This window comes from Ruditapes philippinarum, unplaced genomic scaffold (genome assembly GCF_026571515.1).
Source record: "Ruditapes philippinarum isolate M1 unplaced genomic scaffold, ASM2657151v2 ctg3430_1_1_1_1, whole genome shotgun sequence".
Classification (NCBI taxonomy): domain Eukaryota; kingdom Metazoa; phylum Mollusca; class Bivalvia; order Venerida; family Veneridae; genus Ruditapes; species Ruditapes philippinarum.
In genome coordinates this window covers 460,240-487,812 of record NW_026860251.1, presented here as the reverse complement: position 1 = coordinate 487,812, position 27,573 = coordinate 460,240, and the positions used below count along the sequence as shown (strand labels likewise).

The following is a 27,573-nucleotide window of genomic DNA, read 5'->3' as shown; positions in this document are numbered from 1 at the left end:
GTTTTCTTTCGGTTGCCATGGCAACCAGAGTTCTGCATGGAATTAAATTCTTTGAAAAATTTTTAAAGGTGACCACCAAAGGAACATTCCTGTGAAGTTTGGATGAAATTGGCTTAGTGGTTTATGAGTAGATGTCATTTAAAGTAAAAGTTTACAGACGGACGACAGACGGACGGACGCCGGACGGACGGACGCCAGACGAAAAGCGATCACAAAAGCTCACCCTGTCACTTTGTGACAGGTGAGCTAATAAAAGATGGCCATTGAAGTGTTTTACAGATGTTAAAGAAGATATTTGAAAATAAATTTCCCATTTGTAAAAATGAAATAAGTGACCAAAAAGGCATAAATACTTAAATTGTCAGTATAAAGGTCCTTGTTATTTTTCTTAATACATGAACATCTTTTTAATTACATGATTCATACGTAACAATAAAAAAACTACCTGTTTCAGTAATATCAACTTTGACATCAACAAAAGCAGATGGAAACATTCCAGTTTTCCCGCCAATTTTTCCTTTTAACCAATCGGCACTTACTCTTTCAATAATTTCAATATTGTCCCCTTCATTAAACTCTAAGTCATCCATAGATTGTGCTGGGTAATCATACAATGCTATACAATAAGGGGTCACTGATTTTGAGGTTGCCATGGAAACAGGGTCTTGAAAATGTTGCGCATGGGAGTCAAGTCTAGAAGCACCCGTTGATGAATCAGTCTGAAAAATAATGTTAAATTTGCCATATTCAGACCTCATGATACCAAGTCACTTAACAATGGACAGATTGCCTTAAGTATTAGCTCCATATGGATGGCAACAGGTTCAAGGTACAGTACATATATTCACTCGTGTTGATAAGTGATGAAAGAAAATAGAATTTTAAACTATTTTTCTTCCACTGCTCTTACATTTATAGGCAAATTGGCAGTACATTTTAGATAAACAGGTAAGTATTGGTACAGGCTTCAGCAGAATTCATTACACAGTAGCCAAACACAATCACTTCTGTTAATTATTTTAAACACAAGTGGTTCCATGTGCAGAAACAACAATTTCTGTTAACTTACTGCATTTCATTATTTAGAAGTTATATGCATTCTTGTCTACACATTTATATTAGGAGAACGTGAAATTAAGTCTTTGTACACAACTATTCACCTACAATGGTCAAAATTAAGACCTTTCCAGATCCAGATTTTTTATTCATTGGTTGGTCAAATGCACAACAACAATTTCACAAACAAAACCGTATATGTGTCATGGAATGCAAAAATGGGGTTTCTTGACCAAATTTTTGATTTTCACTTTTTTTAATTTTCTAAATCTATGAAATATCAGAAGTAATTCCTGAAAATTTGAAGGTCGTGTCTTTCTTATTTACAAAGATATACATAATTTTGTGAGTATGGTGTCAAGTAAGTAATTAAAAATACACATAAACATCATTGATTTTTGTGATGTTTAAAGGTGCATGAGGAAAACAACTTTTGAAGCTAAAATGAATTTTGTGAAAAAATTGTTTTATGTTATTAAAGTTAAACAAGAACCGGTTGAACCGGGTGATGCTCCCCGAGAAGGTTCTGGACACAGGAAAGTATAAAAAAATGAACAAAGGGCAATAACTCCAAAATTACACCAGGCTTTGTTTAGGTTCTTGAAGCGTTGCAGTTCTATCCAATTATATCTAGCTACCTACAAAGTTTCATGTTGATATCTCTAATAGTTTTAAAGTAATGTCCAGGACAAAAGTCAAAAAGTAAAAATAAAATAAGGGCAATTACTTCAAAATAAGGCAAGGCAGAGTAATGATTCTTAAGCACTGCACTTCCACCCAATGAGACCTATCTATCTACAAAGTTTCATGTTGATATCTCTTATAATTTTAGAATAATGTCCCAGACAAAGTTCAAAGTGTCAAAATGAACAAAGGGCAATAACTACAAAAGAAGGCAAGACAGTGTTACAGTTCTTGTGCACTGCAAACTTACTCAATGAGATCTATCTACCTACAAAGTTTCATGTTGATATCTCTTATACATTAAGAAATATGTCCCGGACAAAGTTCAAAGTGTAAAAAATAAACAAAGGGGGATAATTCAAAAATTAGGCAAGGCAGAGTTAAGGTTCTTGTTCACTGCACACCTACTCAATGAGATCTATATACCTACAAAGTTTCATGTTGATACCTCTTATACTTTTAGAGTTATGTCCCGGACAAAGTTCAAAGTGTAAAATAAACAAAGGGGATAATTCAAAAATTAGACAAGGCAGAGTTACGGTTCTTGTGCACTGCATACCTACTCAATGAGAACTATCTACCTACAAAGTTTCATGTTGATACCTCTTATACTTTTAGAGTTATGTCCCGGACAAATTTCAAAGTGTAAAATAAACAAAGGGGATAATTAAAAAATTAGGCAAGGCAGAGTTACAGTTCTTGTGCACTGCACACCTACTCAATGAGATCTATCTACCTACAAAGTTTAGTGTTGATACCTCTTATACTTTTAGAGTTATGTCCTGGACAAAGTTCAAAGTGTAAAATAAACAAAGGGGGATAATTCAAAAATTAGGCAAGGCAGAGTTACGGTTCTTGTGCACTGCACTTCTACTCAATGAGATCTATCTACCTACAAAGTTTCATGTTGATACCTCTTATACTTTTAGAGTTATGCCCCGGACAAATTTCAAAGTGTAAAATAAACAAAGGGGGGTAATTCAAAAATTAGGCAAGGCAGAGTTACGGTTCTTGTGCACTGCACACCTACTCAATGAGATCTATCTACCTACAAAGTTTCATGTTGATACCTCTTATTCTTTTGAGTTATGTCCCGGACAAAGTTCAAAGTGTAAAATAAACAAAGGGGGATAATTCAAAAAATTAGGCAAGGCAGAGTTACGGTTCTTGTGCACTGCACTTCTACTCAATGAGATCTATCCACCTACAAAGTTTCATGTTGATACCTCTTATACTTTAGAGTTATGTCCCGGACAAAGTTCAAAGTGTAAAAATAAACAAAGGGGAATAATTCAAAAATTAGGCAAGTCAGAGTTACGGTTCTTGTGCACTGCACACCTACTCAATGAGATCTATCTACCTACAAAGTTTCATGTTGATACCTCTTGTTGTTTCAAAGTTATGTCCCGGACAAGAAAAGGGGACGGACGGACGGACGGACGGACGGACGGACGGACGGCCGGACGGACGGACGGACAAGGCGGCGACTATATGCTCCCCCGAAATTTTTTCGGGGAGCATAAAAATGTTGTAGAATATTTTTGGAATACAGCCACCATAATTAAAGCATCATTTACATTATGTTGCCTAGCAACAGACATATTCCTGGGTTCTTTCTGGCCTTTTTCGTGTAAAAAATTATGTGCTAGGTTTATTTTATAACACTTGCAAGTATCAATATGAAATATATTCTTCTTTCACATTTGCAAATGGTTCTATTGCATTTCTACAGTGTTAACAGGACATATTTCTGTTGAGAGATATCATAATACAACTTCAAAAGAACTAAACACAGTGTCCATTTATCATTCATTTATTAACTTTATTCAGATATTTACTCTGACAGCAGACAACAGTTTAATACAACAGTAAATGAAAGATGACTCAAGTATAACATCATCAAAGGTAGTAACACTAAATAAAGGGCATAATTACACAAATACAACATGAAGGAAGCTATATTCTGTTACCTAGCAACCATGGAATATTCTAAATTTTTGTAATCTATTTTGTAAATATACACATTTCTTGGTAAAAAACAGCTAACAAAACAGCAGAAATAAATAAATTTTCAATAAAATTATAAACAATGCCTATTAATTACTTCTCAATAATTTTCCATTGCAGATATAACATACAATCCATGTTCTGTACACTTGACTAGTGTTAGTAAGTCATGCAAATTTGCATAATTAGCAGAACAGCAGTATTTTTGCCATGTATATTGCTCTGTATGTTTTACAATAACCAATAAACATTTGATCAAATCACTGTGACTTTCCATATTACATAAATATATCTATCTGCTGTACGTATAACTGATTTGCATAATACCTAAGCAATAAGTAAAAAATTAGTCAGTGTTGCCAAGCAACCACAATATCTTCCATAATTTCCTTTTAAATTTTACAAATTTTAAGTTTGATTAAAAAAGATCTCAAAATACTATGAACAAAGCAGCATGATTACAAAAAACAAATTACAACTATTAAAACTGCAAATACAATCTTAATAATAGTTCTTGGATCAAAGTATCCTTAAACTCACTTTACTATAGGTTTTGAATTTATATAGATAATATACATAATTTCATAAAAGTATGTTCAGTAACATCTGGTGTTAACTACTTTGTTTCACAATAAAGTAAGGACTTTGAATTAACTAGCATTATATTTAATTAAAATGACATAAAGATAATTCCTACAAAAACATGTTTCTTACTTAAAACTGTCTCTGCATATAATTAGGTTCCTTAGCAACCAATGAATAATTATTATTTTTTTCATAAATTTCTAAATTTCCAAATTTTTACAGGCATACAGGAGATTACAACTTAGTTAAAAATAGCAATTTGTGCTATTATAAAAAAAATGAAAACAATACCACAATTAATGTGTAACTGAACTTAATAAGGTATTCAGAGAACAGCCTGCCTCACCATTCCTTAATAATATAAATTAAAAATGATACTTCTAATATCATGTTCACAACATTTATTTTCAGGTACATTTAAGGTTTTATATTTTAATTTTTTATAACTTTAATAGTGATGATTATTTTTCAATTATTTACAATGTGATCAAACATATAAAGTATTTTTATTATGATGCACCTATTTAAAATCCTTCCCAACTGAAGGGAATATTAGTTGCCTAGCTACCATTGAATATTCTTTGATTTTGCTGCATCTTTAAGGCAATTTTAAGGATTGGTGATAATTTACAATGTGATTCTACACTAATATCAATATAAAAATTCAACTGACCTATCATTGTTATAGATAAAGTATTTTTCATATTCTACAACTATAAAATGTTTAAAATTTGACAACAAGTACTGAAGTTTAATGTTTGTTACTTTACATTTTCATACAGTCATTTTCAATCTAGATCAAAGCTTAAGATCAGTTGACAGTTGATCAATTCATAACATGCATAGGTTCAATAGAATTCTATAACTTAGAGTAAAATGACAAATGTTGTATTACACTAAACTTAATCTAATAAACATTTTGTAAAAATGATGGAAATTAGTAACTGGTAAACTGACATCCAAAAATAATATAGGCAGCCATTAAATAATATCTATGCATCAATGATCCACACACTTTTTAATATAGCATTAGTCCTTATAGCACCAGTTATGCAACACACTTGCAGTCTTATCTTATGAAGCATCTACTTGTATCATAAGCTATATTTGAAATGAAGAAAATAATGACAGTCCATACATGACCACTATGTTATAGGAACTCCATTTATACTCAAGAGTAAAAGACTGCTGTTTTTCTTTCCACCTTTTTCACATAATTGTCAATATCCAATTTTATTTCTGTTTTCGGGATAACTGGTTTTGGCCATACAGTATTTTAGCTATGTCAGATTTGAAGAACTGCCCAATTTGTTCAAATAGATACTAATGTCTTGCTGCATCATTACTGTACTTCAGGTAAAAGACCTCTGGGAGGCAATTGTTTCAGTAAATACATTTTTACCTCCGCAGAGTTGATATATTCTTTACATGTTATAACACTTGGCTCCATTGCACTTGCACAAAAATGGTGGTATTTGGATAACAGTTTGAGGGCTTAACTTAAGAAATGACTTCCTATGGATTTTCTGGATCATCTATAAGCTGTAGGATATTGTACCCATATCTTGATGACTTCAGGACAGTACACTTAGGAAACCTGTTGCATTGTTTTTCACTTTCCAGATATAAAAGTACCAAGCATGTTGAGACTGACACTTCCATGAAGTCCTAAAATACATATAAATTGGAAATTTAAAATGTTTGCATATGATATAAATAGTACTTAAGTAAATAATACTTAAAATTAAGATTATATTTAACTGAATATTCTTTTTGGAACTGAAAATACTATGGCATAGAAGAATATGGATAAAATTCATGGCAAAGGAACACATCTGACAAGAAAAAAAATATAGAAATCTACCTTGATAATATATTTAAACATGTTTTTACAATATGCACATAAAAAATATGTCAAAAAATGTTATGGTCAAACTAACCTGATCCCTCTACACAATCACCAAACACATGGAACTTTCTTGGTATCCTAAAACATATTGGACCAACTGGTTGAGAATGCTGGGAAAAGTGCACATGTTGGGCATAATCCCAAAGGTTGGAGTACTTTACATCAAGAGTGCATGGTAAAGTGCCTGAAATGTACATGTACAGTAGTTAAATTTATAAATTATGTTTTATTGATCAATACAGTTTTTTACAATTTATAGAACAGTCAGATTTTCCTGAGGTCCTCATGTTTTGCTAATAAGGCACCTGCAGATATGATTCCTTTAATAAGTATCCTTTCTAAAAAGCTTGTCATAGGGCTGTGAATTTTTTTAATTAAAATATTAGTTAAATCATTTCAAACAAGTTCAGGCTTAGGTATTCATTGATGTGCTTCTAAGTGTGAACAAACATTTTGATGTGACATCATATGCCTTACAGAAACATAGTGTAAATACATGCTAAGTGTAAGTGTTACACTATAATCTAGTTGTGTCAATGAAAAAATATATGTCTATGCACTCATTCAATACCCTCCATTTATTGAGTCTGGTTATGAGAAATTATGGAAACTGCAACATCTCCATATTTTTAATTTTAAAGATCTGAAAAATTTAAACAGCTCAAACAATGGAGCCAGAGATATATTTTCACATTTGGGATACAAGTTTTTAACAGCTCAAATTTTTATTCTCATACATGTACTGTACAGTACTGTATGCATGGAAGAAAGTAAAGATTAAAATTCTTGAAAATCTTGAATTTCCTCACTTTGATGATTGTTTTATCTAAGAGATTAATTACATAAATTTTGGTTTTAATTGCTTTGAGTAAATGATTACTTGGCTGCCATTTTCAACGATGCTATCAACAAACCGTTGTCCAGGAACTGCAATTGTTTCTACTTCCGGGTATAATTATTTTCCGATAAAATACATATTTAAGCAAAAATACTAGAAAAAATAAATACTCACCTAACCCGAATAATCCAGTTATATATAGTTTTGTCATAGCAGACGTTGTAAGTGTAAAATATTCTTTAAAACACCGAAAAACATCGAATCATTTCACCAATATTTTATCAACAATCAATGTCAGATGACGTAATCAGTTGTCCTCGTAAAAATCTTTTCCCGTGATAATTTTATTTGCTGTCATAGGATGAACGGTAGCAAATTATTTTTGCCGTTAATTACTCTGTATGAATCAGGATCAAATGTGCTGACAAGTCATTTATTATATAATTAAGCGCTTTTTAATGCCAGATTAACGGAAAAATAATGAGGAAAAAATGGCGTCAAAGATCTCGCATTTTCTCGATAACGACGTCAACGTCAAGAAGCCCCATTTTTGCATTCCACTACACATATTCTTTAGGCTAACAAGAGTTTGGCAATTGGATAGCCAGTTAGCTAGTTTCAATAAAATTGTAAGGTCCATTTGATTATCAGTGTAAATATTTTCCAGAATTTAATGAAATGAAGTGGTACATTAAGGTATATCTACGTTATTCAACAATCACCTGTGTATTATGATCTTCATCACCCCACATTGATAAAGTTGCTGTCAGTTTATCTTCTACATTTGTTTCTGTGAAGTTGTCTCCCTTGGCATCACTGTCACCACTAGACAAGGGAGGCAATCCATGAGGTACATGGTCTACAAACTGGACTGGAAATTGACCTTTCCTGACCCCTATCTCCCCATACAGCCATTCACCATTAACCATATGTGTAACCTTGATAGTTTCACCTGCCTTGAATCAATGGAACAAGACATCATAAGCTAGTTATAATCTTCAAAACCAATAATGAAAAGCACAAAAAACATTACATGTACACCATAAAAACCAATGCAGAATGGGTTTTTATTATACGTATTTTCACTGAAATCATTCTAATGCACTCACCTGTTTTAAAGGCCCAATAAGCCATAAAAATGCATTTTATTATGATTATTTTTCAAAAGCTTTTTGTGTCCTGTTAAAGTTACTCATTGTTCATATAGCCTAGTCATCTTTTGCTTCTTTTGTATTTTGGCAATTTGTACTGATAAACATATTTCGCATTTTGTACTAAAGTCAAAATACCACTTTGTTTACATTTTTCTTCCTTAATCGCAAATTATTTAACATGTAGCCAATGAGAGTGTTGGCTATTTCTACAGAAAGAAACATTTATTTACTTCTGAGGCTTAATGTGCCTTTAAGTCTGTGATTCAAATCTTGTAATTGCTAGATGATGGTAACGGCATAAATGGTTAAAGATGAAAGAAGATGGCAAAACTTAAGTTACTTAGATTTACCTGGTTTCAAGGAAAATATATAAAGTATATGAGCATTTTAACGTTTAAATTCTGGACACAGTAGATTGACAGGTTCTGGTTACAACTGACTAATGCATTATTATATATACCTGAAAATTTAGATCCCCTTCTTCACCTTCAAAGTCAAAAATAGCCTTTACATAACTTCCTGTATCCTTTTCTTCCTCTTCTGGTAACTCTTCAATAATTTCAACAAATGACAAGGGAAACAACCCAACATGTCCATTGATCTCCCCTTTTCTCCACTCCAGCCCAACCTTTTCAATAAGTCTTATCACATCCCCTTCCTCAAATACAAGATCATCAGGACCCTCTCCATCAAAGTCAAACCGCGCCCTACATCTTGGTCCATGGCCTATCGTATCTGGCTTTTCCGCACTGGCATCGTAAAACATTTCTGCGGAGTCATTCGAAGAGTTGTCATCCTCAACTTTCTAGAATGGAAAGATTATTTGATCAAGTGATTAGAGTGTATAGATTTTTCTAGTTTATTCCATGTGTTCTAAGTGACTAGTTTAACCCTTACTCCTGTGGAACTGGAAGCGATATGTCATTGTTAACTTATATTTTGTGTTTTATACTGAAATCCCTTGAACTTTGAATTGACAAAAATCTATTTTCAAAGTCAGCATAAAGGAATAGGTAATACAAGACCATACAAAATGACAATTGAAGATTTTTTAAATCGCATGATATTTTAACACAGGAAAATGTAATCAGGTCCTAAAACCAGCTAACATGCTTAGAAATAGATGGTTTTAAAACAGGACTTAAATTCCAATAAAACTTTAAAAAAAAAAAAAGTTGATCAATAATCATTGAATGCCTTAAGCATGATGGAAGACACCAAGAAAATAGCTTATTAACTATTCTAGCATACAATGTAAATGTGTCCAGATACATGCATGTATATGAAAAATCACACAGAAAATTAAGCTGAAATTTCCCCATATTTATCATATTGTCCTACACAGAATGGAATGGGCATCAACACACAGAAATTGTTTAGTTTTCTCTATGTCTTTACTGCTTACCTCTCCAGGGAATGGCATCTTTACTTTGACAAAATCTTGAGGAAACATCCCTTCTCTCTCATCAACTTTACCCAGTATCCAGTCACCATCCACTCTTTTTATGAGGATTATTAACTCACCAGTCTATAACAAGAAGACAAATATAGTTCCTTACAAAAGGTCAATAAAATAATTTTGACATCAAGTAAGTTTACTTTTACATAAAACCAGTACATTGGTTAAGAATATAAATATATTTATTAAAGCTTGAATTTCTTGCATCCTATATCAACCTTACCCTAATAGAGCCAAAAGTGATTATAATTTTCCAACCGAGTAATTCCACAATTCTTAGAGCTTGAGCCTCTTACCAATTTACTTTTTTTTTATTCTACTCCTACGCTTGTAACACTTCAGACCTCTCAAATCTAAGGCACGTATCTTCAGACCTCTCAAATCTAAGGCATGTATTAGCCGTAAGAACTCTCAAATCTAAGGCATGTATCAGACCACTCAAATCTAAAGTATGTATCAGAGTTCAGACCTCTAAAATCTAAGACATGTATCAGACTTCAGACCTCTCAAATCTAAGACATGTATCAGACTTCAGACCTCTCAAATATAAGGCATGCATCAGCCATCAGACCTCTCAAATCTAAGGCATGCATCAGCCATCAGACCTCTCAAATCTAAGGCATGTATCGGACTTCAGACCTCTCAAATCTAAGGCATGTACCAGACTTCAGACATATGTACCACACTTTAGACCTCTTAAATCTAAGGCATGCTTCAGACTTAAGACCTCTTAAATCTAAGGAATGTATCAAACTTCAGACCTCTCAAACCAAAGACAAACACTTTATCACATCAATATAGCAACCATGTATAAGTGCAACTTTAAACACTTTCATGATGTGATAATGATAAAACAATCTAAAAATAATTTGAGAAAGATTTCTTTTTAACCTTGAAACTAAGTTCATCATCATGTTGAGCTGTATAGTCATGTACAGCTATCCCATGAGGAACTTGCATCATATGGTAGTACAGGGGATGACCAGGCTTAGGTCGTGATGGCAACGAGGGTAAATTCTTCTTTCCTGTACTTGGACCTTGAGGTTTCTGTGGTGGAGATTTTTGTGGTGGACTTCTGAAAACATATTTTACTTGCAATAAAGTACAGATCTACTCTTTTGTTGGGTTGTTCAGAAAGGACATAGTGAAATATCTAGCTTTACTGGCAATTTAAAGACAAAAGGATGTACCATGTTCAACATTAAATAATTTAATTTTCCAAGTTGAATTCAAATCTGTGGCAACTAGGACTGAGATACTAAGGCAATGATCTTCACAGTAAAATATTTTAATGTGAACAAAGAAAGTACTTTACATAATCATGGGAAATGCCACTTTCAATCCAAATAAATTACCAAATAAATGTGAAATTATGCAACAAAAGTCGTCTCGCAGTCAAAATATGGTGATAAATACTGTAAAATCAGTCACTCATTCCATCTTTCTTGTCAATTATTACTTAAATTGTAAATATTTTCACTTTTCTTAAACTCTTAGTACATTTTCCATAAGGTTGATGTCCTTGAAATAGCATGTCTGAAGGCATGTAGCTTTAAATCAGTCAATGACTTAGTACTCACTGTTTGACAGGCATTGACATTGGTCTTTGAGGTCTTCCCTCTGGCTTTGGAGGTCTAATCTTCACTATATCTTCATCATGTTCATCTGAAATGAAAATCAAGTTTTTCTCTTTCCTTTTATGTATAGTCAGGGTATAAAACATAACAACAGCTCCACATGCTGTGTTAATGCTTGTCTTTGGAAATTCTAAGTTAAACTAGAACTATCACTAAATGTGATTAATACCCCCACAAGTCTGCTTCGGAAATGAGGATGTTACTAGTAACAGAATATCTTGTAAAAGAATTGAAACATAGAGTTATGGTTGTGGGCAATTAAAGATAATTGTGGTTCATGTATGTTGCATTTCCTTTCAATGAGGTTGGCCATTGATGAAGTTTAATTGAATTACTCTGTAATAAGTCCAGAAAGACAAAGAAAAAGAACAAAGGGCAATAACTCTATAAATACTGAAGATAGAGTTATAGTTCTTGTGCACTGCACTTCCTCCTATTGTGCTTGACCATTGTATGAAGTTGTTTTGAATTCCAACCAGTACGTTTTAAGTTATGCTCCGGACAAGGAAAAGTATAAAAGGGCAGTAACTCTGTATTTTGTCAAAATGGAGTTATGGCTCTTGTGCACTGCACTTTCTTTGAATGTCCTTGACAACTGTATGAAGTTGTACTGAATTCCAAACAGTAGTTTTCAAGTTATGCTCTGGACAAGGAAAAGTAACAAAGGGCAATAACTCTGTAATTAGTCAAGATGGAGTTATGGTTCTTGTGCACTGCACTTCCCCTTATTGTGCTTGACCATTGTATGAAGTTGTTTTGAATTCCAACCAATAGTTTTCAAGTCATGCTCTGGACAAGGAAAAGTAACAAAGGGCAGTAACTCTGTAATTAGTCAAGATGGAGTTATGGTTCCTATGCACTGCACTTCCTCTCAATGTGCTTGACCATTGTATGAAGTTATAATGAATTCCAACAATAAGTCTTCAAGTTATGGTCCGGACAAAAGAAAACAATGGAAAAGTAACAAAGGGCAATAACTCTGTAATTAGTCAAGATGGAGTTATGGTTCTTGTGCACTGCACTTCCCCTTATTGTGCTTGACCATTGTATGAAGTTGTTTTGAATTCCAACCAGTAGTTTTAAAGTCATGCTCTGGACAAGGAAAAGAAACAAAGGGCAGTAACTCTGTAATAAGTCAAAATGGAGTTATGGTTCTTGTGCACTGCACTTCCTCTCAATGTGCTGGACCATTGTATGAAGTTATAATGAATTCCAACAATTAGTCTTCAAGTTATGGTCCGGACAAAAGAAAGCAATGGAAAAGTAATAAAGGGCAATAACTCTGTAATTACTTTAGACAGAGTTATGGTTCTTATGCACTGCACTTCCTCTTAATGTGCTTGACCATTGTATGTAGTTATATTGAATTCCAACCATTAGTCTTCAAGTTATGCTCCGGACAAAAAAAAGAAGGCAATTGAAAAGCAACAAAGGGCAATAACTCTGTAATTACTTTAGATAGAGTTATGGTTCTTGTGCACTGCACTTCCCCTTATTGTGTTTGACAATTGTATGAAGTTGTTTTGAATTCCAACCAGTAGTTTTCAAGTAATGCCCCGGACAAGGAAAAGTAACAAAGGGCAATAACTCTGTAATTAGTCAAGATAGAGTTATGGTTCTTGTGCACTGCACTTCCTCTCAATGTGCTTGACCATTGTATGTAGTTATATTGAATTCCAACCATTAGTCTTCAAGTTATGCTCCGGACAAGGAAAATGCAGCGGACAAAAAAAAACGCAATGGAAAAGCAACAAAGGGCAATAACTCTGTAATTACTTTAGATAGAGTTATGGTTCTTGTGCACTGCACTTCCCCTTATTGTGTTTGACAATTGTATGAAGTTGTTTTGAATTCCAACCAGTAGTTTTCAAGTTATGCCCCGGACAAGGAAAAGTAACAAAGGGCAATAACTCTGTAATTAGTCAAGATAGAGTTATGGTTCTTGTGCACTGCACTTCCTCTCAATGTGCTTGACCATTGTATGTAGTTATATTGAATTCCAACCATTAGTCTTCAAGTTATGCTCCGGACAAGGAAAATGCAACGGACAAAAAAAAAAACAATGGAAAAGCAACAAAGGGCAATAACTCTGTAATTACTTTAGATAGAGTTATGGTTCTTGTGCACTGCACTTCCCCTTATTGTGTTTGACAATTGTATGAAGTTGTTTTGAATTCCAACCAGTAGTTTTCAAGTAATGCCCCGGACAAGGAAAAGTAACAAAGGGCAATAACTCTGTAAATAGTCAAGATAGAGTTATGGTTCTTGTGCACTGCACTTCCTCTCAATGTGCTTGACCATTGTATGTAGTTATATTGAATTCCAACCATTAGTTTTCAAGTTATGCTCCGGACAAGGAAAATGCAACGGACGTCTGGACCGACCGACCGACCGACCGCCCGACCGACCAACCGACCGACCGACCACCGGGTGACTCCTATATACCCCCCCAAACTTCGTTTTTGGGGGTATAAAAAGGGGCATGTTTCCCAAAAGTACTGCTTTTAGTTTTATGCCCTTTGTCTAATCAAAGCACAGAAGGCACTGAATTTGTTTGGGTCTCAGAATGTCAGAGAGGTGAAGGTTGTGAGATTATAAACCAATTTGTTTTTGTATAGAGCCACTAATGCTTTTCAGTGTTTTAACTGTAGTAAATTGGCTATAAGACTAATTGCAACTCTGATATTCAATTCAATGTTTATTTGACTTAAAAAAAAATTTTAAAAAAAGAAAAAAGAGTAGTCTCAAATGGGATTTGAACTCCAGACCACTCGATTCCTAAGCGAGCCTGAAAACCCCTCGGCCACGGTGAAGTTATATGTAAACGGCCTGAAGAAAACCTTATTATTTTAAATTAGGGTTTGTAACTCTTAATTATTTCGACGCTAAACCTGTTGTTTAACACAGATGTAAATAATCATGGAGCTTACTATAAGCATGTATATATATAAAGAATAAAACAATATTAGAAGTATTCGACCATTCGGGAACTATTTTGCTTGAAAATTAATGCGCCTGTCATTTGACAATCTTTACGCAGTGATCTCCCCTGAATTTTTCGGCGTTAGTGTACATATAAAGGGAAGTAACCACTTCAAAAAAGCGGACTACTTTCGGCATTTGCAATTAACAGCATCAGGGTCTGAAATTTCGCTACCATTATTTGTTTGCTCTGACGACCCAAACAAATAAAAACTGCACTATGTCATGATAAGCAAGTATATAAAGTTTCATGTTGTTAACTTTTAAAATGTTTGAACAGTAGTCTACATTGAAATTTTTGCACTACGATTATAACAATGACGCCATCACAACGATCCTAGTAGCTCAACTTTTTCTTCGAAACAGACAAGCTCAACACATTGTAATACTTGTATGCCATATGATCAGGGAGACTTATAAGATATATGTGAAAGCACCTGGATAGAAGCTACAATCATATGAGCCGCGTCACGACAAAACCCCCATAGCACATTTGCGACCAGCATGGATCCAGACCAGTCTGGGCATCCCCGCAGTCTGATCAGGATCCATGCTGTTCGCTATCAGTTTCTCTACTTGTAATAGGGTTTGTAATCTAACAGCATGGATCCTGATCAGACTGCGCGCAGACTGGTCTGGATCCATGCTGGTCGCACACCCATTATGTTCGTTTTGTCATGGCGTGGCTCATATATAAGCTTGCTAGATCATTTCTTAAGAATCCAACAACTTATTTCACTCAGAGAGTGATTCTATCTCAGATACATGAACTACTGTGATATCATTATAATCAAGTCTCATGTTTTCCTTGTATAAACTTAACTATTTATATGTATCTTATTAACACACAAAACATTAAGTTTAATGCTTAAATGTTTAGTATTGTCATATCTAGGAAAAGAATTTGCATTTTATTTTCTGTTGGTTTTAACATCGCACCAAAATGGTAGAGGTCATATGGCAACTTTCCAGCTTAACTGGTGGAGGAATACAGATGCATGTCCGTGCATTATTTCAGGCATGAACAGGCACCTAAGTAGGACCACCAATGTTACATAAGCTAACTGGGAAGCATCCTCACATGAAAGTCCCTTGCCGATTCAAAGCCAGGAGAGGCAAGTGGTTTGAAGACAAAGATTTTCACCACTCTGCCATGGACGCCCCTGAAATATTTGTATCATAATCTCTTGCTTTTCAATGCAGTTTTAAAATATATCAGTGAAATATATGTCACATCACAATGTTTGAAACTGAAAAAAGTATAGAATCAAGGATTAATGACAGTTATGTGTAACATCCTTACTTTATAAGATTACAATTATAAAGAATGGAAGGCGGTACCTTTGTGAGCAGGAGGTGGGCCTGGACGAGGTGGTTTTTTCACATCATCTTCACCAGAATCTCTATGAACAGAACCGGAAAACCTTCGAACTGGTGCAGCTGTAATGTAGTGAAATGTTTGCTAGGACTAAGATTTTTTTTTTTTTTTGCCATGGAATAACATTAATGAATTTACATGTACAGCATTTAACATTTTATGAAACATTAAATGAAACATTTAATCCCACTGCCTGCATATAATAATCCATATCATCTATCATTTCCTTCAATGCCTCATATGAAATTTAGACCAACATAGGGTACAAATGCACTTTACCAGCACATAGAAACAGACCAGAAGTTCCTGTAAATAGCATGCTTAATATAAGCAACAGCTTTTCAGGAACAAAGTTGAAGGGCTGTTCTTATTTGTTCATCAATCTTTTGCTTGTCTGCTTCATATTTAGGGCTACCACCCCCAAAACCCTTCATTTTCTACATCATCCCCCATTGATTCAATAAATTAATGACCACCATATTTCAATTTCAGACATATTCTATAAGCACATATTGGTAAAGTGCATTCTACCACAGAATCGTGAATAGTTAACTTCTAATTTTTTACACTTATTAAAATTTTCATAGTAAAAAACTACAGTCCAACCCCGTTTATTCGAAGTGCCTGGGACTGAATATTTACTTCAAATAATCGATGGGTTCGAATAATCGAAATCGAAATATTGCGATAGACGAAAACTACTCCACTTTGACCAATCATTGAAAAACTACCGTTTACAACACACTTGCTTCCTGTAATCAATTGAGAAAAATAAATATCTAAGAAAAGATGTGTAAAAATTATTGTATTGACATTGAAGACATAAATACTTGCATTTTATTTTACATTATGTATCGTTTCGTTTCGCGCAAAGCCTAGATAATGGCCGTGTCGTCACGACGGTATTTTCAGCTAAACTCTTGTATTTTCGATTAGGATAAATTAAGGCTCTCATGTAGCGTTACAATTAATGAAAAAAAAAGTTTTGGATGTTTTGACAAATTCACATATACGGAAAGTATAAAAATAATTGCTGTCATCTTCAACAAAATCGGACACGGTGCATAGCTTTTCATTTTCGGTAATTAAAGTTGATTAAAGAACATATAAAGAGTTATTATCATGATTGTCGAATTACACACATGACTGTGGATATTTTTCACAAGTCGACTGGTCCGCGAGTGGATCTGCGCCAATTAGTCTGGCTTCGAATCATAATTAGGCTGGCTTCGAATAATAGGTGTGAAATTCTTTCATAATTGTATAATCGGGACCGAAATTTTACTTCGAAAAATGGGAGGTATTTGGATAATGCATTTCGAATAATACGCTCGTATTTATATTGTTTTATATAGAGATAAAAACGGGACCGCCGATCTACTTCGGATAATGCCGGGTATTCGAATAAAGGGTTGTCGAATAACCGGGGTCGGACTGAACTTTCTAATTTTTCAAGAATTTTTTTTTTTAATTCTGGGGTTCTACTGACCCTAAACACTAAATAAGCATATCACATGCTGATAATTAGAATAACTTTCACCTGAAGGTCTGTCTGGCTTTTCTTTGGCTGTTACAAACTCGTCATCATCCGAAGAGTCTAAAGATTTTCGCGGGGATTTCATTGGAGGTGGAGGCCTGTGAATCGGTTTTGGAGGGCTATCAATTTCCACTTCAGGCTTTGGAAAAACTGACACACCAAAAGGAACCTGTGACAATGGCTTTTTGTCATTAACATCGTCTTCACTATCATGTTTTTTGCCATGACTGTCGATCTCAGGTGCCAGAGGTTTGACTGGTGGTCTTCCAAGAGGCCTAGATGGTTGGCCAGATTTGTCGCGCTTTGGTCCTGCACTTGGTAATGGAGGCCGGGAAACAGGAGGGACGATCATAGTAACTGGTCTTGATCTTGCAGCTGGTCTAGGTTTAGGACTGACAGTTTCACTTACATTTTCTATAGATCGTGATGAATTATATGAAAGATTTTCTGACATATTGTGATCTTCATTTTCCACGGCTCTATGGATGTTAATCATTGAGACAGGTCTTTTGTTCGGGAGAGGCGGTTGCGTGCGATGTTTCACATCTATGGCACTGTCGTCACTGAATAAATTAACTTTATCAGAATCACTTTTCTCTGTTCTACTCTCTATACTTACATTTTCTACACTACTTGTTTTAACTGATTTATTCGGACGAATAATAGTTGGTCTCTTCGTCATTGCAGGTTTAACTTGCTGTGGAACTTCACCGACAGCCTCTTTATGTACTTCATTATCATGAAATTCAGACTGGTTTTCAATGCTTTTCTTTTCCATTGCTGCATTCTGACTGAATGTCGCTTCATGTGACTCAGTCTCAGGTGCTTTCACAGTAGACTGTGGCTTTGAAGCAATATGTGGCCTTGGAAGAACAGAAGGTTTAGGTTTAGTTGCTGGGGGCGGTCCCTTGGATGACAGGGGTCTTGGTTTAAGAGGAACCTTTGGCCCACCGCCAGCAGTGGGACCAGATTCATCTGTTTCTTGTTTGTCACCTTGATCCACAGTTGATTTTAATTTTTTTCTCAGAAACTCTGGAACTGGATTTCCATCACTTTTATTTTCAGATTGTTCTTCACTGCCATCCATTGAATTGTCTACATTTGAGGATTCACGTTCATTTTTAATGTTTCTTGGTAATCTAGGTGTGGGCGAAATTTTTGGCTTAATCTCATTTGCAGAACTTGCGTCATTTTCTCTATTTGATTCAGTTTTTACTGTACTACTTGGTCTACCAGGTCTGATTATAGTGGGTCTCTTCGGTTTATTTATCACAGCATATAGTTCACTTACATCTTCAACAGTGTCAGTTTTATCCTGTAAGTCAGCAGCATTTATATTAGTGTCAACAGAGTTCTTGTGGATTTCATTTGTATCTTTTTGTGGCAGATCATTTATCTTACGAGGCACTAATGGGGATGGTAACTTGTTCATAACTGAAGGACCCCTAGGCACAGGTGGGGGTGCCCCATAGGGCATTGGTGGTGAAACAGGAGAGTCATGACTATCTAAATTTTGTTCCAGAAAATGTTCAGATATTCCCTGATGAGGCACCTTTGGTGAAACAGGGGGCCTCCCTGGTAATGGAGGAGTTCTTCCTGAGGGTGCTGAAGGAGGCACATTAGGCTTTATTATAGTAGGTCTAGGCACGGGTGGTGGAGGGCCTCTTGGAACAGTTTTAATCTCCTCAGATTTTGATTCATGCATAAGATCACTCTCCTCATCAACATTGGTCCTTATCACAGAATGTCTAGGCACAGGTGGGGGAGCTCCCCTTGGACTAGTTTGTGCTTTATCTGGCTTTTCCACCCTTGGGGACACTCTCGGAGCTGGAGCAGGAGGGTGAGCTGGTGCAGCAGAAATTTCCTTCTCTTTTGGTGAAGATGAAGGTACTAAAGCAGATTGGATTTCTTCTTTGACATGACTGGTTGGAGATAGAGCAGGTTTTGTGCCCTTAAAATCAATCTCACTCATGGGCCGCGCACTCACAATAGTAATTTCTGGTCTCCTGAAAATAATACAATTATAATCATAGTGTAGTACAGCACAGTATATCTCACTGATTAAGCTAAGCATATTTAACTGATAAAAGTAAGTGTATCATCAATTATGCATCGTATATTAACACAAAGGTTTCAATATTCTGTGAATATTGATGTGAAATAATTGGACTGTAGTAAGATTCTACAAAACTTGGCTATAATTTGTTGATCTAAGTAAGGGTAGAATTATCTGATAACACTTACTTCCGTACAGCTGCATTATTTGACTTATCCGTAGCCTTTATGATGCTAGATTTTGCTCTAGCCACTTCAGGGGGCCTTGAAGGTGGTGGGGGTTGAAGTTTCGATGGAGGAGGGACTTGCTGTCTGACTGGATCTGAGGGTCTAGAGGGTGGAGGTGGAGGCTGTGATCTGGAGTGCACTACTTCTGCATCTAAAATAAAGTTCTCATCTTAGTAAGATAATTTGAATTTAACATGACACATCAGTTTGGTGGCTATATGTCCTCAATCAAAAACTGTTAACACAAATGTCATCTGTTGCTTGATTCAGTGAAAATAGATTACTTGTGTAAAGTGCATTACTCTAAAAAAAATCACCATGGTCATTCTAAAATCTACACTAAATGACCTCTGAACTGTCTATGTTAAATTTTCTCAAGTGGTAGTGTGGCCGAGTTGTTAACGCATCAGACTTGTAATCTAAGAATTGCAGGCAACATAGGTTCAAATACCTTCAGGGGCAAACTGTTACTCTCCTTACCATTTAGCCTTAAACTCATCCAGCAGGATTACAAAGTTACGTTACATTGGTGGTTCTACTCAGATACCCATTTGTGCCTGAAATAATGCACACAAGGGCACCTGAGGTTTTTTTCCACCAGTAAAACTGGAATGTCGCCATATGACCTATACCTAGTGACTTAAAACCAAATTAAACAAACAAAACCTTACACTCATTGTTTGGCAATAGTTGTTTCAGGATTGGATTTAAGATCACTGAGTGTTTCAATAAGCTTATAGCTTTCAACATAATCTATCTATAATTAATTCACATCAATTAATTTCATCATGATACCTGCTCAAAGTGAGTTGCTTTCCTCCAATCATCATCATTTAAATCTTTAGAACCTATTCCTCTTTATATCTACCTGACACTTTTGCTAAATTTAGATTTTAAAACTTAATATAGGTGATATCCTTTTATAAGCATGCTCTAGTGATGACAAGTATACCTACCAATTGTTCTGTGAGGTACTGCAGGAGGAGGGCGGACCCCTCCAGGCACTGACGGGGCTGGTCTAGAAGGTACGGGCGGACCTGAAAATATGACAAAATATTACTTTCATTCCATGTTATAACTTTGAGTGGCTGAGAACATTAAAATTGTACTATAACTTCATGGAAAGAATTGGAGTTATGCTGAAAATTTTGATTTATACGCCTACAAAAAGTCACAGACCAGACCTGATGTGTTTATAAATTTGGCTTGCCTGGCTACAGATCATATTTGAAAAATTCAAATAAACTGCTTGAAAAGAGCTGTGCTAGGATCAGCATGCACCACTATTGTTAGTTTTTAAAAGGGGGCATAATTCTGATTCAGAATAATTTTTGCCTTGATGTTCAACAAGTATTTTAAGCTTGACATGTCATGATGAATATCTATCATGAATTTTTTTTTTAAATGTAAGAAAATACAAGAGCTGTCAGTACGACAGCACACTCAAATATTTTTAATGCTAATTTATTAAACAAGAGCCTAGATAACGTAAGAATTTACAAAGAGGAAAATTTCATTTTAAAAAAAAAATTTTAAAAAATATATTTTACATTCTGTATTAAAAGAAATTTCAACTAAAAAATAATATTCTAACACTATCGGAAATTTTTCTATATAGACAAAGAAGGCCCGAAGCGTGCATTATTCTGCAACAATGCACTCGCCGTTCTTATTATCTCCCTGTGTATTTTCACATTGAGGGCGCCATTTTGTTTGAAAAATCTGATAAATAAAAACAATTTTTTGTCGAATTTTGTTGTGAAAACTATCTAGAATGATAGAAAATGGTCTATTACTAAGAAAATAAATCCGAACACCAATATCTTTAATTCAGTTGTTAACGCTGTACAGACGTTTAAAGTGTTGTTTACGTGACGTCACAATGTAGCGCCAAACAGCACGTGCAAAACAATCAAAATCAAGTACGCTATTTTAACGTCGCAGACGAGTTTAGTTTTACATTTATTTCACTTTTAATAATTTGTATTTCGCTTGGAAAATTATAGAATGAAATAAAATAAACAAACAAAGTTTTATCAACGTTTTCAAAATTCGTTATTCTCAAAATGTTTCTACACACGGTAGATTTAACGACAGTTTTTTTCAACCCACTGGAACGGCCTTTAAAGAACGTTTCTATTGGAAACTCTAAGGCGAAAACAAATTTAACCGCCAAACATAAAGTCCAACTTAACAATAATAATTATATTTTTTCTTGACGTGTTAGAATGGAAATAGATATTAATTCTTCGTGCATTATTGTACAATAATGCACGTTTTTCGTTCAAATGCTTTGTAATTAATCACTCAGGCCTATCGGCCTTCGTGATTATATTACTACGCATTTGAACTCAAACCGTGCATTATTCTACAACAATGCACTCAGAATTGATATCTATTTCCTAAATAAAGCCTGTAGACAGCACTGAAAATAAAAGCTTAAAAATCTGTATGCGCTAACAGTTGAAAATTCCTTCCTATTTGCTAATCATTAGAAGTTTACATAAAATAAGTTCACCAGATTGCTAATCAATTTATAGGAAAGTTATTTTATTTACTTCATTTAATCCGCTATAATTTAGGATATGGACAGATAACAATCAATGCCCGGAGGCACGGTGTACATTTTACATGTATACAGGTACTGTGTTTGATTTTTTTATGTTGATTTTTTTCTAAATATCGGGAATTCAAGCTGTAATATCGGGACTGGGGATTAGTGTCGAAATATCAGGATTTTTTAAAAACCCGTGGGGATAATCACATGTATGGACGTTTATGATTAATCCGAAAAGTTGAGATTTGTTCTGTTATCGGAATACACCATCTTTTATCATTGAGTTATATTGTAAATTGGGGCGCCTAACAAGAACTGACACTGAAAATTAAATTGATAGGCATAGATTTCTATATATTTCTAATTGTTTTTTATTTGATTTTCTTTTAAATATACACATGTAGTCTATAGCCGGGCAAGCCAAAGTCTGGGCCCGCAAAATGAGCCAAGACTTTGACTTCCCTATATAATACATAGACAAGGGGTTGAACTCACCAAATCGGCCAAACCCCACTAGTCCAGTATAAGTCAAAATTGCGCAGTCTTTTTCACGTAAATTATATAAAGCCATAAATCAAATTGCAGCTAAACTGACATCACTAGACGTAAACAATGACATTATTGTCCCCACTTAAACCATTCGATATTTCAGATAGAATATCGTATTTTTGCTAGGTCCAACACAATCGTATTTTTTAATTTTTTTGGCGAAATTAATTAATATTGATCAACAAAAAAATCATAACAATTATAACCATTTAATGATTTTGAGGGTAATATAGATTCTTTGAACCAAATGTGCCAAACATCACACTGAAATTCGAGTCAATAAAAAAATTCAGTTTTGAGCCTCAAAATCCAGCTGAAAATCCAGATTTGGCCAATTTTGTTTGTCACATGCATGAAGGTCAAGTGTTCCGAGTGAAAACAGAAGCGGTGCATGAAAAACCGAATGACACCTTTAAAACGAAAAAAAAACTGAAAGGAATTTTTAATGACTTCCCTGTTCATATGCTTTGCCTAATTTCATATTATATACAGCTAGTATCCCAGTTTCTCGTATTATCCTGGTTTCTCATTTATCTTGGAATTATTAAAACAGATGGAAGTGACGCTCGCGACTTCAGTCGATATCCAAAAACTTGTCGTTTGAGCAGAGCTTTTTCATCTCTCACAAAAATAATGAAAGAAATACGACAAAAACAGATAAAACAAGCAATTATCATAGTATTGCAAGCAATCCATAAGTCCCCTACCGGTTAGAACCCCAGCAACATTCTGATGGGCCATTACCCATTCAATTTTACCAGTGAATGAATGACATGAATGAACTTAAATCTTTTGAGTTCTAAGTTTGTCTATATCACAGTAATGTGTTAAGTTTCCCTGCCTAGTAAGGAATTTATGTTTATACAACCTTGTCATATTATTAGGATGTGGGATTTTAAAGTAAATCCTATAAGGAATGAAGAAGTTGGAGTAAAAAATACCAATTTCTCGAAAAAAAATCTAAGTTCAAGGGGGACATAATTCTGGAAATAGTCTTGCTAGAGTATTTAACCTTCTCAAAAATGTTGAGTGATAATAAGAAACATAATAATTATATATGAAGTTTGAAGTAGATACATTAAGAAATAAAGAAGTTATTTAAAAAGACAACATTTTTTTTTCATAAAAATTCTAAGTTCAAGGGAGGTAATACTGATAATTTTTGTGCTAGAGTTGTAAACCTTGTTACATAATTATGATGTGGTTGATGACCAGAAACTTATATTTAAAGTTTGAAGTAAAAACCTTAAGAAATAAAGAACGTATAGTGAAAAAACTGAAAAATTTAAATCAGAAATCTTGAAATTCAGGCTATTTGTTGCCATAGCAACAAGAATTTTCAACATAAGAAGAAAAGAAAAAGATGTGCATAATTTCCAGACTGCCATCTACCCATGTTTTAAGTTTCATAAAAGTATTTTCAGTACTTTTTGAGTTATCACTGGATCCAGTTTATGTGTTAAATTTGCCATATTTTCAGACTATTTGTTGCCATAGCAACCAGAATTTTCAACATAGGAACAAAAGAAAAAGACGTGCATAATCTCCATACTGCCAATCTATCCATATATCAAGTTTCATAAAATATATTTAGTATTTTTTGCGTTATCGCGGGATCCAGTTTTGTGGACTGACGGACAGACGTACTCACAAAATGGTACTTATGTGACTTTTCCTTTGATCTTTTTGGCCATTTTTAGTCACACAAGGCTTAAAAAAAGACACACAAGTAAAAACGGAATGAATAGGATCAAAGAGAATTTACTGTTACCCATTGTTCTCCAAGTCACACAAGTACCTCTGGGTTCGTACGGTCAGACGGACGGAGGTAAAACCTAAAGTCCCCTCCGGTTAAACCGGTAGGGGACTAAAAACAAAATAACTATGGAAATTATCATAAAATCCAGAGAAAAAAACATTAAATTTATTAGTTTTTTCCCCAAAATCATCAATTTTCTAGTTATTTCCATGTTGCAGAAACCTGTAGCGGGTCTCTGACACAGCGCTTCAAATGACGGTCTCACGCTACTATATGTACAATACAGCTCAAAATATTTGTTCCATAAATAGATAATATACAAAACATATGAACTCCAATTAAAAACCAATAATGAAACATTGTTACCTTATCATTTTTTATTTTTGACATCAAAACAACAAAAACACGTGCCGCTGTGATGGAAAACTGTAGTATTCATTGCTAAATGGTCATATAACTAATAAGATAACATAAACTTAATATATTTTAGAGGGATAATGTAAACAACAACACTTAACGGAGTTCAAACTATTTTTAGAACAAACCAAATCATTTAGTTACAAACGGCGTCAATATGATCTTAAAAAGTTTGATTATGGCCTTTTTATTAAAACACTAAATAATTACATGGCCAAGCCATTTAACATTTAATTAAGAGTTGCACTAATGATATGAACTGGTGTGTAGAATAAAATCATCACATAGCTACCAGCCTTAACAACCAATCAAATTCCACGATAATATGAGAAAGCACCTGCTTCACATAGAGGGTGAAGGTCAGTATTATACAAGCAGAAATATTTTTTGTTTTGGTTACGATCTTTCTTCCACTATATTTTCTTAAAAAGGTATTTTTCTGGGTATCAGGCTAAAATATAATGTACCAAAATGTTTTATAAAAATTATCCAACCAGGTTTAGTCCTTAGCCCCTTGATAATACGAGAAACCAGGATATATTTTTTCTAGAAGAAGAATTACTTTTTACATTGCCCAAACACTGTTTTTTTTTGGTTTTATGTCACATTGACACAGTATAGGTCATATCACTACGTTCAAGCTGTACTGGTGGAGGAAGACCTCAGGTGCCCTTCCCGTGTTCCGTGCATAATTTCAGGCACGAACAGGCACCTGAGTAGAACCACCTGGATAGCTTCCTCACATGAAAGAATCCAAAGTCCCCGTAGGGATTCGAACCCACAGCGGTGCAGGCCCGTCGTCACGATTTTGTGATTGGTGCGGCCAATTTGGTAGATTTTAGCCAGAATCTAGGGGGGTACGGGGGCATGCTCCCCCGGAAATTTTTTTATTCTAGGATGCTCTCAGGGGCGTTTTCCCGTATATTTGGCACATTTTACAGCCTGTCGATAGAACATGTTATAGTAAAATGTCAACGATTTTTTTACAGATTTAAGTGCGTCGTAAGTTTTAAGGGTGAAATTTAAGGTTTGCATAACGGACAGGCAGGTGAACATAAAAGATGAATACATGTAATTGGTATTTGGCGAATGAAAAATAAACATTCTAACACTATCGGAATTTTTTCTATACATGTATAAACAAAGCACGTCCGAAGCGTGCATTATTCTACAACAATGCACTCGCCGTTCTTATTATCTCCCTGTGTATTTTCACATTTATTCTTTTGAGCTCCGAGAATGTCCTTTCACTGGTAGCATTAGTAGCAGGCATTACTAACAAATTTTTTAACAACACAACGACCTCGATCAGTTCTAGCACCGATTGTTTTGACACAAATTTCAAAGCGTCAGGTAGAGTAACAGTACTATTTTCTGATTTGTCAAAATGTGAACGTTACAGCTGAAGCTGCACCTCTAAGATGTCTCTTTTAATATCGTTGCAAAAGGTTGTGCGGCCTTAATAAATAAACCCTCCACGTTCTGAAGTACGCGATATCTCGGTTGGTCAAATCTCTGTTTAACACTGGCCATGGCAACATCGATTGCTTCAAAATACTTAGGCCGGAACACGTCCTGCACTGTAATTATGTAATAGAGTAATTGAATGAGTTAATTACTGAATTTATTTAAGGAGTTAAATGAAAATTTATTTTATTCAACGAGTTCAATAAATTCAGTAATGAACTTACATGAATTCAATATTCTGTTTATAACATACCAAAAATAAGTACCTTTTGAAGTGAAAAAGAACCATTTTTCATTGACGCCCATAGAAAAACGCTAACATTTATATAGTGTGTATAACGCAAATGACGTCAAAATATATGCACGGCCGTGCAATACCATTTTCAAGGAGTCGCAAAAACGGCACGGATATGTGATAAAAATATGACTTTTGAACGGTTGCCGCGTACAATCAATAAAATATTATCAAGTTCTCGGAGAATTCAGGCATACGAGTTCAAGATACTCATAATGCACATATATATACATGTATATACGGTGAACTGTACAAAGCCACATCGATGTCAATTAACTTCACACTTAACTTCGTAGGACCCCTACATATACCTGGTCAATTAACAGTGTCCATTTGTTTCTTCGCGTCATGTTTGTATGTTACCGCGTATTGCATAAGGGGCCAGTTAAGTGTCAAATTGCTAATCAGCGATGGGTGTTTTTCTAATTTTTTGTTTTTGTTTTTGTTTTTTTTTACTCATTTTTTGGCCAAAATATTGGTCCGGCCAAAGCCGGACCGGCCGGACCATCGACGACGGCCTTGCGGTGAGGGGCAAGTGGTTTGAAGTCAACCACCTTAACTACTTGTCCGCTGACGCCCAACCCCAACACTGTGCTGGGTCCCTGAGTTTAAAACAGTGTCAACTGGTCAAGACCGCCGGTCAAGACCCAGAAATAGGTGTTGACTCCTCCTCTCCTCTCCTTCTGAGCATTTAAGCCAAGAAGGCTTATTTGTAAGCTCCTCCTATCCTCCTATACTGTACGGTCAAAATAAGTTTTGTAAACGTCACTGGACTTTGCCAGCTGATTAACGTTGACAGGTTGACCAGTTGACTATGATAAAAATTGTGTCACCATCAATTTTGGACAAAGCAAAAAGACAACTCGTACATATCCCAATTACAAAATTGTACAGTTATTATATCAAAATGTTTAATTCAATAATACCTCCTTCAGGGCTAGGGCGTATGATTGTGGGTCGTTTTGGTGGCAGAGGAGCAATTCCTCCCCCAGAGGCTGCCATTTTGTACTAAGGGACGTA

The 27,573-nt window shown here is 34.9% G+C and overlaps 1 protein-coding gene across 1 annotated transcript; it reads right to left on the bottom strand.

Moving 5' to 3' along the window:
• Window positions 1-445: 445 nt before the first annotated feature.
• LOC132759405 (SH3 domain-containing protein 19-like) lies at window positions 446-27,573 on the bottom strand (the record flags this gene model as incomplete). The annotated part of the gene is given in 11 exon segments (XM_060751170.1): window positions 446-719; window positions 7,802-8,035; window positions 8,694-9,038; window positions 9,639-9,761; window positions 10,584-10,767; window positions 11,273-11,357; window positions 15,653-15,751; window positions 17,230-19,232; window positions 19,471-19,660; window positions 20,466-20,546; window positions 27,480-27,573. Coding segments are annotated over 11 exon segments (3,694 nt in total), but the record flags the coding sequence as incomplete, so codon positions are not given.